Raw genomic sequence first — 15,844 nt, forward strand, 5'->3', positions numbered from 1 at the left:
ACTGCGCCTTTAAGAGGGCTGTCTCCCCTTTCCCTCATGCTCCCCCTCAACCACACAGACACTCCTCCTGTGAGCATTTGTGAGGCAGCTTCTGTCCCTTATGTCTCTTTGTGGGGAACAGAACAGTCTTCCCAGAGCATCACAGGAGACAAAACAGATCTCTGGGGAGGAAACACCAGCCGCAGACCTCAATGCATACCTGACCTCAACTTCAGTGGATGCCAAGATAGGCACAAGGACAGGAGACGCACACCCTCTGAAGCTGGAGTAAAACATCCAAGAAGTGGACCTTAACAGACGGACAAGCCAAGAGGTCACTTTTGAGTTCAAATCTACATAATCGTCAGATCAAAATCAACGACGCTGGACTGGATCGCTAAGAAAAAGGTGGAGTCTTAATTTGAGCTTTAAGTTTCTCTGCAGAAAAGTTTTGTTAAAAAGATCAAAAGAATCATATGAGATGCATACAAACTTGGGAAACGAAGGAAAGAAGATAATTTAGCCAAGTATTTTTTTTTCTCTCCATCTTCAGAGCACTTTTCCAAATATTCACTTGAGGTAGGAAATTGAGATACTCTTTCAAGAATATCTTAAATGGTCCCGACAGTGCTCCTAATTCACCAGCCAGGCGTTTATCTTATTTCTCCAGCTCCTTCTGAGGGAGCATTAAAGACTTCATTGATAGTGCTCTAGGGGAGCGGTTAATATTTCTTATATGAAGTCTTGAAACTTTATAGCTGTTGACTGAAGAGAGAGAAATGTGCAACATTTGAGATAATGGTGCCGAGCTGTTTCCAAGTGTGTCTGGACTAACACTGCAACAGCACTGAGGACAGTAGCTATGTTCACAGGGTGTGGAGTGGTCACTGGCCAAAACCAGTACCTGACCAGAGACGCAGTCAGGCCCCACCCAGGACTCGAGGTGAACACACCGATTCAAATGGAGAATGTAGTAGCCCCGGGGACCTGCGCTATCTACCAGGGTGACACTTACAGCAATGCTATGCAGCCAGCAGTGGTCGATGTCCCCAATCCTCTGAAGCCAGCACCACTAGCAGTACCTCCCCCAGCACTAAAACTAGGGCAGGACGGGTTCAAGAAAGTCTGCCGAACTGAGGAGGACAGTCCCTGCCCCTTTCCAGGATTGGCCTCTGGGGTGCTGGAGATGCGCGTGAAGGAAGGAAGTAAGATCCGCAACTTAATGGGATTTGCCATGGCACGTATGCAAGGAGAGAAATGTGAAAGTGGGAGAGATGTGAGCGGAGGTGGACTGAGGCAGGTGGTCTTCAGTGGGTCGGGTCGCGCAGTCACAAAGACTATCACCTGTGCTGAGATCATGAAACGAAAAGTGGGCTCGCTGCACCAGCTGACCAAACTCCGGTACAAGGTAGTCAAAGAGGTGTGGGAAAGTACTGAAGGGAGCTCATCTGAGATGACAGTGCACAGGACCGTGCCCTCCATCAGCATCCTTCTTTCCAAAGACCCCCTGGATCCACAGGAACCAGGCTATCAACCTCCAGAGACTCTTAGTGCTTTGTGGGAGGAGAAAGAGGGTGTCGAATCTGCTTCACAGACAGCATGCAAGAGACCTCTAGGACCTTCACCGTACAGCAGTTTCACTCACTGTAAGAGAGTGTGTTTGGGGGAGGGAGTCTCTGTTCTCCCTCCTCACTGACTGGCTGAGCTGGTGTCAAACAGAGGAGAGGATTGAATCAGAGTTCATTTGGAGCTGCCCTCCACTCAAGCACAATGCTGAGACAATCAGAACACTCACTGAGACAGAACAGTGCTTTTCGAAAAGAACTGAGCACCAATTCCAGCCTCCAGAGGTCAGTTTGACTGGGCCCTAAAAGCTTGCCTCTGTTCATTGAGCATTTAAGGGATGTTTTTCCTAGGCACGTTCAAAACATTCTCTCGCACCAACAAAGAGTGATGATGAGTGCTATTCTGCTGTAAAATCTAAAACAGATTAACATCCCATTTCACACCCACAAAAGAAAGAGCCAACAATTGCACAGGTTCCAGATTGCAGGTGGCAGTAAACTAGATCTACAGCCTGTGGACAAAATCATTTATTAGCATCATGTTACAATCACCTATTCTTCTCTTAGTTGTAATCAAAAAAAAAAAAAAGGTAGACCCATGAATATCAAACTAAAAAACAAAAACATGAAGCCATTGATTTGAAGAAAAAAAAAAATGCAAAAAATTATTTTCTTTTGTCTGATTATGACCTCTCATGAAAACAAAATTAAATACATTTTTTTCCAATGGAAATTCTGTTTTGTATTTCGTCTGTCTTATATTGAATCGGAAAAGCTCTGATTGAACAGAAAATCACAGTGTGCTGATCTTTTGATAAGAATAACTGCAGTGAAATGTGTCTGCAGGAAAAAAAACAGATTTAATGACAAAGCTGTTGATAAGGCACAGCTCCTAAACCAACGCAGCCTGACATAAATGCCGAGAGCAGAAATACAAGCACAGATTATCATTAAGATAACAACATAACATCACACAACACAGTGGAGAAAGAGATTAAAACTAGGCTCCACAGAGCTAAACACAACGCTGTTTCTACAAAATATGAATCTAGGCAACAGGCTACACTTCTTCCCCCTTCAGCTTGCAGGCCTCCCCTCCATATATATTGCGTATGGTACAGTCTGTTTCTTTCACTATATAATTATTAAACAGTTTCTTAAGCAAAGTAATATGCTGAACAAGGACATCTACAAAGAGCCACATCTTTAGAGCAACACTTCTACACTGCCTGACTGACATAATAAATTAAACACTCCAGCTGACATTTCTTTATGTCGCCTCCCTGCATTTTCATACCATTATTTACCAGAAAAGAAAGAAACCTCTCAGTAACGCTGAAGCTTAACTGGATGCAGCAGACACAATTCAACTCAGAAGCAGAAAGCACAGTGTTGTTAAAAAAGAAAACAAAACAAGGGCTAAAAGCATAGCTGTTGAATTGTATGGATTAGACATTGCTACACAAAATTCAAGAGAATTCACCCCAAACAAGACAAACAAAATAAACCTTCCTCAGAGAGAAAACAAAATTAACCAACTACTTAAGAACTTTTTCCACTTAATCATGTCTTCTAGGGGTTTAATAACTTAGACAAGAGGAACCTTGTCTAAAGCCTCTACTGGTGATCTTAATGAAAATCTACAAGCGCAGATATCTGCCTCCGAAAGTAAATTAATCAAAGTGACTGCTAACTGGGGGGACAATTCTATTAAAGTAGAGGGAAAGAGACGAGTCACTCATGGCATTTTCTGTTCAAATTCCTCCAGAGGAATACAAATTGTGATATTTCATACAGTGGTCAGCCACTGCGTTATGCGTCTATGGCAGACATTGTGATTAACCTCCCTTTACAATCCCATTAAATGAATCAGAGCAGAGCAGAACACCCAAGGTTGAATAAGAAATGCTGCCACTGCACTACAGCACATACGTATGTAGCAAACTGTGTGTCCTCGAGACTGCTGGAAGGTTATCACTTCAGGTCGCTGTTATCACAGAGTTAACAGCTTTCACCCAAGAGCCCGTGGGACAGCCAGCCTGCAATGCAGGTCAAAAAGATAATACCGCAATAAGTAAATTTCAAATCGACCTGCATCTGTTATCATGTATTAAGAATTCTGGGCCAAGTGTAAAATGTAGTGGGGGTAATTAGGGATAACGGTATAGCATACCTGAGTGAGGGAAGAGATAAAACACACTGACAAATGCATTATCCTGGAGCTAAATCCAATGTGGCTGGCACAGAATAGCATGGTAGAAGAGACAACAAAGTGCAAGGACAAGGTTATTTAAAAGTTGAGAGTCCATTTACCCAATCATTTTTGTTCTCAAATTTGCAGTCAAGGAGGATGTGGAGGACACACATACCTGGGCCCAATATACACCAAGTTTGGTTATGCACACTGTGTTTGTATTGACTACACATGGATGTTTCAAATATCTTCCCTTTCTATGAAATAGACTCAAATAAGGAAAAGAGGTAAATACAATTACTCATACATTCACTATTCACAAATTAAGATTATTTGTGACGGGCGTACGTCTTTGGGGAGCATTTCTATTAGAAAACAGCAAATTTGTCTGTCAATGCGGCATATTAAAGGTTTTGACTGTACAAGAGCACACAATCATGACATAAAATCTTTTTACTTTTCAAGATACATACAGAAATATCCCATTAAAATGCTTATTTATCGTTTAAGTCATTAAAGAATATTATATTGACACTGACCAATCACAGTAATCTATCAATCCAGTCCAGACACAACAGTAACCTTCTGTTTACCAAAGCCAATAACTGCATGCACTTACTGTGAATAAATTCATTTTGAAGTTAACATCATAAAAGTGCTGGCACTCTTTTTTCCCCCCCCTTCTCTGCTGCTGCAGCAGCAGCAGATGAGAGTGAGGTCTCTGGGATGGCGTGGGAGTTCGCTATCTCTCAGCCTCCAGATGGCTCCGTCTTCTCTTATCTAGAAGAATGGGTACTGCCTCAATTTTTCAACTCGCCTTATCTGGGAATCCTTTAAATTGAATATTTACTGAGCCTATGTTTTCTGCCTGTGTTAGCCTCTGAAGTCAACATTCCTCTTGCTTGTCAAGGCAGGCCAAAAGGTTTTTTCTCACTCATACACTCTCATTGTCTGCCTTGTCAAGTAATGGGGTAGTGATTGATTATGTGATTGCTAGGAGAGAATGGAAGGTTAAGCAGAAACAAGTGAAGACATATTCAAGAACGGCCATGGAGGGAATATGTTCAACAAAGCAGAAAAATGCATTCTCTCAAACATGAAATCAGGCTGACCTTTGTTTAATGTCACAGTGAATTAATTATTTTCTAAAAAAAGTCTATTGTTTTTCTGCACAGTGTAAACTCGAAGTTAAGAGAATACTTAAGCAGCCATTGAAAACATCTTACTGCAATATGACTGGCTGTGGTTTATCTGCATAAACAAGCCATGCCACAGCTACTCCCCGGTAAGTGTCTGGAAATGTCTTTTCAAAACCATTTTGTGAAATGCCTCCATGTTGGATTAATCAGCACAGCTGAGGATGTAATTGCTGTGCTGAAGTCAAAGCTGTAAGAGCAGATAATGAACACTGACTACATAGCTGCCAGAATTCGGGGCAAAAGAAATTAGAAGTTCGCAGACCAAATGTCTTTTGCATTCTTTCCAAAGTGCTGATAGAAAATGAAGGCACACCACATTGACACTAAATAGAGACCATTTTAAAGCAGCACTGCCTATGAGTCGACGAATAGTCTGGACACAGTGGTATTATGCAGTTGTGCTGTGAATACAACGAGACTGGGGAGAATTAAAAGTTGCTTTAAATATTTAAATGAAAAGCAAATTATTTGTGCATTTTAGAACCCTGCATGCATATCTCACTTCATGTGTGGGTATCTGATCCTTTTTCATGAGACGGGCTTGTAAAAGGTGGAGAATTCCAAAAGGGATTTTATTTTGGCTGTTGCTGCCCTCTGGTGGACAAGTAAGTCCAAAATTATACAGTACACATACTTGCTCCTTGGAGAGGTTAGTGACTTGTGAAACAGAACAGAAAGACTACCCATGTGCACAAACGCACACCACTGATGTTTACAGGCCTGTGAGCAGCAAAGATTGTTCTGTTTCAGTGATGCCCACCAAACGGTAGAGACAGGACACATCAAGCCATGAGGTAAAAAATAAAGACAAATACAGCGGTGAGCTGGAAATGAATAGGCCCTTAGTCAGCATTTGCCCCCTCACCCCTCGGAAAAAAATACGCTCAAGGGGAAAGTGCTGCTCTATGGTGGTTGAATGATTGGCTGAATTGTCATTATGACTCAAACTGCTACGTTCATAAGAGGGGGGGGGGAATGTTCCGTACAGGACTGCTGGGTTGCTGCATATTAACATCCCTTCGTCATGATCCACTCAGCACTGAGAGTGATGGACATCTATTACTTCGAGGTGTTATCCGTGTAATTGGACTCTCCTTTCCAGTGAGATCAATAAAATCATTTAAAAGAAACAGCCTAGTGGTTTACTTAAAGTGCATGAAAAGCAAATACAGAGTTTCTCCTCGTCACACATTATACAGAACATTTTAGCACAACTCCTCCTCAAATGCTGTACCTATATAGACAGTATACTCAGATTTTATGCCAGTATATTGCAGGCCTGGTGGGGCCTCCAGGACTGAACACAATTAGCTTGTGTGCAATGGATTTTCACTGTGAGGAGAGATCTGTGTTCAAAAGTCTGGTTATGTTTCAACCATGGCTGAAACAATTACTCGATTAATCGATTATTCATCGATTACAAAAATGAATCGTCAACTATTTTGATAAGCAACTTATCAGTGTGTATCAGAGTGATTTTAAGGAATTAAAGCAAGTTTTCTGATTTTTCAGCTTGTTAAATGTGAATATTTTCTTAGCTCCACATAACAAAGAAATCATTCAAACTGATTATCTTTTGGACAAGACAAGAAGACGAGACATTTAAGAACATCCTTCTTTCCAGGTTTGAGAAACACTGACATTTTATGGACCAAACGATTAATCGAGAAAACAATTAACAGATTAATTAGATTATGAAAATAATGGTTAGTTGCAGCCCTAGTAGTTAACAGAACTGACACTGATAGTAGTCGTTGCTTTCTAGTGTAACAAGACTTTAGCTTGTGTTAAATTTCCTGCTTGGCTCATAGACCACGGTCAGAAATCACAGGGGAGAGGTTTCCTCCAGGACAGAAGTTGTAGCTGTAACTTTCACAAGCAGCTGATAAACACAAAATCTGGGATTCTTTCTTTTTTTTCAGCTAAATATTGCTGAAGTTAATCATATTCAGAAAGAAAAATGCAGTGACAGCCTAGCTATGTGCAAATACTTTGATATGATTGAATTTATTTTTGTTTTGATGTTATCCAAGACTGTGTACTGCCAGATAAGGGTTCTGTAAGATTTTGCTGCACATATTCATTTGTGTCAATAAATAATCTAAATAACCTAATTTTTCAACTTCTCAGTCAACTTTTTGTTTAGGCTAGGGATGAAGAGATGTAGAGCTGAACAGTTAATCAAAATTTTAATCTAAATCGCAATACATCGCCTACTGCAATTTTCAAGGTGCAATATTTTTTAAAGCGAAAATGTGTCAAAATATCATTTTAGATTCATTATTCTTTTGATCGATACACATCTTATTCTATAAACTGAGAATATTTCTCACAGATCTGCACAAATCACACAGTAATGACTGTAAATATGCTTATCAAATGAAAGTGAGAATAATGATGTTAAAATTACCATTACCTCTGATATCGCGAATCATATCGCAATCACAATTCCTTTCAAAATAATCGCAATTAGATATTTATTCAAAATCATTAAGCCCTGGAAGGTGGTTCAGAGAAAGAGTGGAGGCAAAGGAGGAGGCAGTGACACTTTAAGCATTGACTTTTATGTAGGATCCTATGAAATCTGTGTTACAGCTGTTTAAAATTCACAATTCCGTCTGTAATTCTGTTATCACGTCAATTCTGAAATAAAGTGTTATAATTCTGAAATAAAGTGTTATAAAAAAGGCACAGGATAAAATACTGCAATGTGTTGAATAAATAAGCTAGATTGTATTGCTTACTCTTATTCGACCACAGTTCAAGACACATTTTGCTGGTAAAATAGTTTGGACATCAATAAAATGGATTTCATAGGTTTCCATCAATCCGAACGTCCAAATGTCAAAGACTTCAAAATATGACAGGCATAAAAAACAACAAAGCACACTGTAAAACCCCTCAGCACACTTTATCAGCAGTTTACCTCTTCACTCAAGAGTAATTGCACCTGCTCCTGACCTACACTACTGCTTTTGGTTTGCTTGCTCGCTGAGATGTCTCTGTGTCGTCAAATGATGCGAAAACAAACACAAAAGCTCCTGCACTTCATTCAAAATATAATATCAATATAGTACAGACTTACAGAAAAGGACAAAGAAGGGAAGACTCCTGCTCTGAGGCTGCAGGTAACATTGATGGAGTGGAAGAGGGGGAGAGAGAAGGGCAGCAGGACCGTAGCTAAACCAGCTCTGTGTGTTTGTGTCATTACATTACATTACATGTCATTTGGAAGACGCTTTTATCCAAAGGGACTTACAATAAGTGCATTTAAACATTTGGAAGTAAGTAAGCGCTTCAAGTAAGCCAAACTATAAAGTGCTTTTTTTTGTCATTCAACTGCAACCAAAATGCCAAAAGTGTTGCTACTCCTTACATTTATATACTGTACAAACACGGACAACAAGCGACGGTCATCTGCTTTGGTCCCCACTAAAGCATATATGTCTATATGTTCCTCCAGTGGACACACACATACACCCTTTAGTAGGGACCAAAGCATGTGAACTTTACCTCTCTACGTGTATATTGAACAAGTGGTAATCTACCACCACTACTTACTTTTTACTTCTCTCCAAATACTGACAGATCAGTGGTGTCCAACTGCTTTGGTCCATGTGTGTGTGTGTGTTTTTAATGTTTAGCAACTTTTTAATTACCTGAATTGGGCATTTTTTCTACAGTGTGATAACGTCGGAAGAGATATTTTCCATCGCTTTAAGCAGTGGCGTGCACAGACAGTTAGAAGAGCAGGCTAGTAGCACGATTAAGGCAGGCGTGTCCGAAGTGCGACCCGGGGCCAAAGCAGCTCGGCCAGGCGGACTGAATTTCACGTGGACCTCCACAAATTGTTGTTTAGTTAATTATCCATCACCGAGATGGCCATTTTCTATACAGCACTGAATATAATTTCCACTAAGGACACCCTTTGGGGCACTGTTATGTAGGGGCAGTAGGGAATTTCATAACGGCACCCATTTTGATCAGAAGGGCACCCATAGGAAACGAAGTTGCAAGGACATCTTATAGGGCACTGCATCACTTTTCCCTACTAGAAAGTCACTCCTTTAGAAACAATCAATTTTTTTAAAATGTGTATTTAGCTTTAGAGGCCACAGTAGGGCACTTCCAAGTGTTTTACTACTCTGAGGGTACATCAGTGTGCGTCTTGTGACTCAAGAGGGTCACAAGACGAGGCGCGCCACTGACTTTAAGCATCACAGCACACACTTGGAAAAAAAACAAGCAGCTCCAAAGTCCACTGTCTAAAAAACAATTCTAACACCATATAGCTACCAATAATTTCTCTTCATTTGGGAGACTCATGATTATAAATCATAATCACTGGCAATCAAAATTATTTTTCTCAGTACTGAGACCTTAATTATTATTATTATTATTATTATTATTATTATTATTATTATCAAGAGCAAAAAGGACAAAAGTGATATTTGAATTCCAACGTTAACTGGTTAAAATGTTGTGAAATATTATTGCTTGTGTACTTATTTGGATGTGGGCCTTGGGAGTTTTAAGGAAATCTAAGGAGCCTCAACTTCTTTAGTTTCATAAGCTCTAGACCAGTGATCTCAAACCTGTGGCCTGTGGGCCACATGTGGCCCTCCAAATGATTACACGTGGCCTCCAATGAATGTCATCGTATAATCAAAATATGGCCCTTTTCTGACCTTCTCTTCCATGTAAAAACAGCAGAGGTGATAGAATATCTACTTAATATGCCTGCAAGCAATATCATTTATAAAATAATACATTTGGTTATCACATCTTTAAATACAATCATATATATAACGTGTTTAGTGTTTAAATTACAGTTGTCCATATGTTATTATTTACTTAATTTTTGATTCTGCTTTATTTCTGTCTGTTTTTGTCATTTATAAATTGATTGAGCATAATAAATGTTTGTTTTGGTTTTTTTTATTGTGAAGTATACATCACTCTACATGAAAACAAACGCTTTTCGATAGACCGTTCCCCTCTTGACCAGACTAGACGCTCATTGACCCCCAGGTCATTTGAATTTGAGACCCCTGCTCTATACTTACACGTTGCTCGGTCATATAGCCTGAAATATCAACCTGTATGCAGTGTATGGAGCGTGTAACACATAAATATGACCCGTGTCTGGCCTGTGGGAGAGGAAAACTCACCAGGTGTCGCTTTAATAATTGTCCCCGCCGCCCGCATTTGCGTGTCGTCGTCGGCCGTTGCTAGTCTGGTGTGTGTATTCTTCCTCCTGGTCCTGTGCGTGGTGGTGTGCTGCGTCATAGTCCGGTGTCTCTCAACATGGAACTTGTGTTAGTGCGTCAGTAGTTCAACGTCACCGCTGTTCTCCGTGCAAACTTGTGTCTCGCGCCATCCCAGGTGAAACGTTCTAAGCCACGCCCACGGGGGAAGCAGTTGGTCATTTCTGACTGACTCACTCACCAAAATAAAAGTGGCAATACTGTAAATAAAACCGCTGAGTCACCACAGACATACTGTGTGTGCTATAGTTAAGGGATGATGTTTCACCAATATTATTCCTTTAGACCTTGAACAATGTTTACAGATTTTCTTCACAATCTTCCTGTTTATAATCCATCCGTTAATCCAAGAGATTTTTTAGAATGACAGCTGGTAGTCCTGTGGCTCTCTTTTGTGTTATGTTATCTGAGTGCTGTGAATGTTAATCTCCGAATTTTTTTTTTCTATATTTTCCTTCTGAACAGGCAGACAGGAAGCAAATCAATGCTGCCATTGCTGCGGGTAGAAAGAAGCCAGGCCTGACACAATCTAATATCACTCAGAAAAATAATCCCTTTAGATATCCAACCAAAAAATAAATAAACACATGCTGCAGCACATAACTTCTGCAGTCATGATAAACTATTTTCATTTGATGTATCTGAAAATACACACAGGTAATGGCACGGCTCTGTTGTTTAGATTGCCATGTGTTTGTTACACTGTTTAATGTGATGTGATGTGACGTTTATTCAATTAAAAGACGTGGCTGCGAGCATATATGAAAACATTGGTGGAGATCTCGTCAAACTCTAAATACTGCAATTACGTTCAGTTAAATCGGCCCATAAATGTTCTTGTCATGTTTTACCTCGCCTTTTGCCCTATATCCGCTGGGATTTGCACCAGCAGCGCCAGGATAGTACCCTCATGCGGAGGATAAAGCGGGAGACGATGAACAAATGAATGACTGCACATTAATCGTCGTAAATTATCATCACACACATTCAATTCAGCATTTAAATTAAAAGCAAAGAAGACTTTCTGTGTCTGATGAACAGGCTGTTCTACTTTGTCTGTTTCTCCTATTGGAAACTATTAAATAAAAGCACAATAATTGAAAGTCCATATTCGTTGTGGCAAAAATCAACTGAGCCAGTGGCAATCCTAATGATGTTATCCTTTCTTTCAAAGTGTTTCTCCTGCTGTCTTTCCACTGTTTCATTTTTAAATGAAAAAAAACACATTTTCTAAAGTACTTTAGTTGATAGTGACCTTAACACTGCAATCCTGCTTTCCACCCTGTTATTTTTTAAAAAAAAACAATTGAATCAGCCAGCTACATAAATAATGAGAATTCAATAATGACTCGGTTTAACGCGAGGGATTTTTGTATCTCTTGTGTGGCTCGTCACAATCCAAGCCAAGGTCGGCAATATGACTAAATGATTTGGTTAATCTGAATTCAAACAGTGTCAGCTGGGGGTCCACTCCACGCAGTGGGAGGATGGGCAGAGTTATATCAACACAGTTGTGATTACTCCATTGAAGCAGCGGGGTGCTCCAGTCGCAGCCGAATCACTCTCCTCATTACAGACGACAAGGCCAAATCTCAGTGGGTGGACCAGCAGAATCAGGCTCTGCATCTTCCCAACTGAAATTAATTGAAATTCATGTGTGGCACCCCGATGCTCCCCATCAACACCACACTCATTCACATCCTAGATACACCAAGGCCAGGCAAGTTTCTCGTTTCGAAAGAAAAGAAAAACCAGATGCTCCATTATGTGACGTGGACCTCTACAATTATTCACCCCAGCTTGTAATCTACAGTTCACTGTTTCCGAAGCATATTGTATCTCTCAGTGTCATTTCTTTTAAAAGCAAAGACAAATAATCTGGTGGTCAATGATTCCTGAAATGATCTCCTCCTGAACAGACACGGAGAGATGGAAGGTTTGGGGCAACAACAACAATAATAATAATAATAATAATAATAATAATAATAATCCATCAATCTTTTACATAATCTATCAATCAGCCAATTTATTTACAAGGATACTTACTATGTAGCATGCAAAAGTAGTAGCACAACAGATGTGAAGATACACCATAGGCTACATGGCAACCATGCTGTTTGCATCACAGGCGGTTTTAATAGTTTGTTGCAATGCACTACAGAGAGCTTTTTACTCACCACAGGCTTAAGCTTTTCTCCAAAACAAACCAAAGTACTACTCTTGGAGAGAGAGAGAGAAAAAACTATTATCACAAACACATTATCGGTTAATGCGTTCACCCTTCCCACCACTACTCCTTAGAAACCATTAAGATACCGTCTCTTCCACTTAACACACTTATATTGCCCAAACTTGTCAAAAGCGAGATTGCTTTTTGTAAATGTATAGCTGTTAGTCACAGTCTAATGAGAGAGTTTCTGAGCAGCTGAAGTCGAGAAAACCTTCTCTGAATCGCAAACTCTGACTGTGAATGTGTGCAAAGGAATCGCAGCTTTATTTATTTATTTATTTACTTACTTACTTACTTGCTTGCTTGTCAGTCAGTTAGTTAGTTAAGTGTGTGTGTGTGTGTGTACGTCTCATTGCTGACTTTTTATTCTTCCATATCCTCCATGAGGACATGCAATACATACAGTATTTCTTCCCCAGTCACGTACATACTGTGGAAACTATTCAATAACTTGTGTTGGATAGTGACACCCTGGAGAACATCCATAGATATCACCTTTGATGCTCGTATTTTGGGTTAGACAGAAAACTGCGTTATCCAATTTGTTTTAATTGATTGATGTTTGAGCTTTTTTTTCTCATTGAAGCCAGTCATCAGATCACTCCTTCATCTTTTTTCAACCCAGTCTGAATATATCTCTTAAAATGCCATTAGTCTGTGTCCTTTAAGCTTTAGTTGTCAGCACTCTCTTGCTCACAAGCGATTAGAGCATAATGTTAAGACAAGCTGTACTTATCTTGCAAAGTCTCTTTTCTTTTTAACAATACATTTAATCATTTATCCAACTCAACAAATTAAGTCTCATCCCGGGTTATAAGGATTAAATAAAGTTATTTCACTGGCTTTGGACCAAACATGGCCAATATGCTTAAAGATGTATTAACTCTTTATTTGCATTAACTTTAATTGCATTTTATTGTAAAAAAAAATTGTGAGTTAATCTTAGTTTTTAATGCTTTTTATGTGTAAGAAGTGAGGGTTGAACGCGGTTAATCTCTACAGCAAACTCATTTCCTGCAGCTACAAGGCTCACTTCTCTGTGATGGCTCTGAAAAGCGTTTGTGTGCCTCAGTTCTGTCCTTACGGGAGGATGGTATCTCCTGGAGCATCATGGGAAATCCTTTCAATTTTGGCACAGACATTTACTTGGACTCAAAGATGTGCCGATTCGATGTGGTGATCAAAGGTTGCCGTGACCTCGCGCACATTTCTTTTTTATTTTGCTTTGTGAATGTGTCACCTCGAGATTTCCTCTGGCGAATCCTTTTAAGTTTGGCTCAGACGTTCACTGAGACCCACAGATTAACGGCTGCGATTTGTGTGGACGAGGATCAAGGTCATGACGTCTTCACAAGACATGTTTTTCTGGCCTTGAGAACATCACATGCCTCGTGGGTTAACATACACATGATAAACTGACGGTGACGAATCTAAAGGAATCCGTGGGGACTATGAAGGCGTTGGGAGATAAGAGATATTCATTTAAGAAAAAGGGAAGTGTATAACAAAGAAATCTCCAGCGGTGTAGTTGTTTTCATCCTGCTAGGGATTTTACGACCAGGATGGATAGTTGTTATCAGAGACGCAACCTACATAGACACATGATCTAGTGCCAGTAGTGTTCACTCTCTTTTATTCACCAGACAATATATTTAAGAGAGTGTTCATGAACAATGTAAATGATCTACTTTTTCTGTCTCCTCTGTCAACAATGTGGATGCCTCCGTTGTCAACAGACTGAAAAATGGTCAAATCAATAAGGGTTTTACTGCTAGGCACAACAATAGGAAGGCTGCAGTAGATTTACTGTAGAAAGGTTGCCATTGGAACATTTCTCCCCCCCCCCCACATGCAGAAACAATCAGTTTTAAACAGGTGGGGTAGGTGAGCTGGGAGATTAAGATATTTGATGTAAGATAATTGCTCTGCTTTATAAATGAAGGGCAGGTAGATACATGAAAGGGATGCTTGCTCTGGCGTGCTTAAGCTGCAGGAAGTGATAGGTTAGTAAAGGATATCTGTCAAATGTGTGTATTACACAGTATGTGTGTACTACTACTACTACTACACGAATCACTTTTATTGAGATGTTTTCTTCAACATAAACATTCATTACAAGCTGCTGATTTAGCAGCCTTGTTGACCTTCCAAGTTCAAATGAATAACTGAATGAGTGTTTTCAAACATAGCTCATCCTTTCTGTGGAAATGAGGCATAAAGGTGCAGTTCAAAGTTCATCCGTGTTCATTGTTCTTCCTTAGCAAAGAAAACTAATATCTGTCTGTTAACATTGTCATTTTCTTATCCAAGATTGGGTCACAGATTCAACATGATAATCAGGGTTTTACAGACTTCTCTCCCTCTCCCTGCCACAGCACCGTCTGGGGCAGCTCAAGGCATTCCCTGGCCAGATGAGATATGCTCATAGATCTCTGAAAATGACTGTCATCTTTTAGTTGCACAACTAAGTTCCCATGACAGTTTTTGAAACTACACATTCAGACGTCACCTGCAACCTTTTGAAGAAGACCCGAGACTTGTAATCGACACCATTTACTCCACAGGAAAATGTTAACTGCTCTAATTCAAGCTAGAAATAGGCTTATCTTACCAAAAACATCCAAACTGAGTCCTTTTTGAAACCAGCAGAGATGCCCCCTGTTGGCTACCTGCTAATTTTGTCCTATTTCATGGTCTTCACTTTTCAAACTGGAAGACAGTCTATGGATATATTGTATAATCCTCCAGTTGAGATCTCCTCCCAGTGTGACATGCTTGGAAGACCTCTTAAAGGGAGTCATGTGGAAGGTTATTCTGACCTCAGAGTTCAACTCTGGACTCCTCCCATACATCCTCACCCTCACAATGTTCAGGCTGAGTCCAGTTTTCCTGCAGAGAAAACTCAAGGCTCCACTCAGGCTCGGCTCCCTCTTCAACACAACAGTCTGGTACAATGCTGGCGTTACTGCTGACTCTGCACAAATTCACTTACTGATCTCACACTCAATCTTTTCCTTAGTCTTGAAAAAGACCCCGGGGTATTTGCTTCATTTGGGGGCAGCAACTCAGTCCCAACCTAGAGGCTGCAATTCACCCTTTTCTGACAAGAACCCTCAGACTTGGACTGACGGACTCTCATTCCGACTGCTTCGCAAACCTGCCCGGTGCACAGTGGAGGACAGAATTAGATGTGGGAAAACAGAAACACCTGTATCTGCAAAAGCCAAAGATGCATTTCTGAGATTCCCAAACATCGACAACCTCCTCGTCTGGCCACACCTTAAGATCCCTCCCTTGGCTTGGTCACTTTGAAGCTTAAATTTGATGATTTGGTTTGCTGCAGAATAATGCAAATCACATTTAAAACTAATAACAATAGTTTACAAAAGCTCTCAAGACAGGGAAACAAA

At 40.2% G+C, this 15,844-nt stretch overlaps 1 protein-coding gene across 1 annotated transcript; it reads left to right on the forward strand.

Annotated features, from left to right (window-relative positions):
- The first annotated feature begins 57 nt into the window (after nt 1–57).
- On the forward strand, nt 58–7,002 carry LOC131459205 (uncharacterized). Its single transcript, XM_058628718.1, has one exon. It carries the CDS (start codon nt 842–844, stop codon nt 1,673–1,675), a length of 834 nt encoding a protein of 277 aa, XP_058484701.1. The 5' UTR covers nt 58–841; the 3' UTR covers nt 1,676–7,002.
- The last annotated feature ends 8,842 nt before the right edge of the window (nt 7,003–15,844 follow it).

This window comes from Solea solea, chromosome 5 (genome assembly GCF_958295425.1).
Source record: "Solea solea chromosome 5, fSolSol10.1, whole genome shotgun sequence".
Taxonomy (NCBI): domain Eukaryota; kingdom Metazoa; phylum Chordata; class Actinopteri; order Pleuronectiformes; family Soleidae; genus Solea; species Solea solea.

Excerpts from the sequence above, each read along its gene's own strand:
- LOC131459205 (XM_058628718.1), top strand. The coding sequence starts at position 842 with ATGTTCACAGGGTGTGGAGTGGTCACTGGCCAAAACCAGTACCTGACC.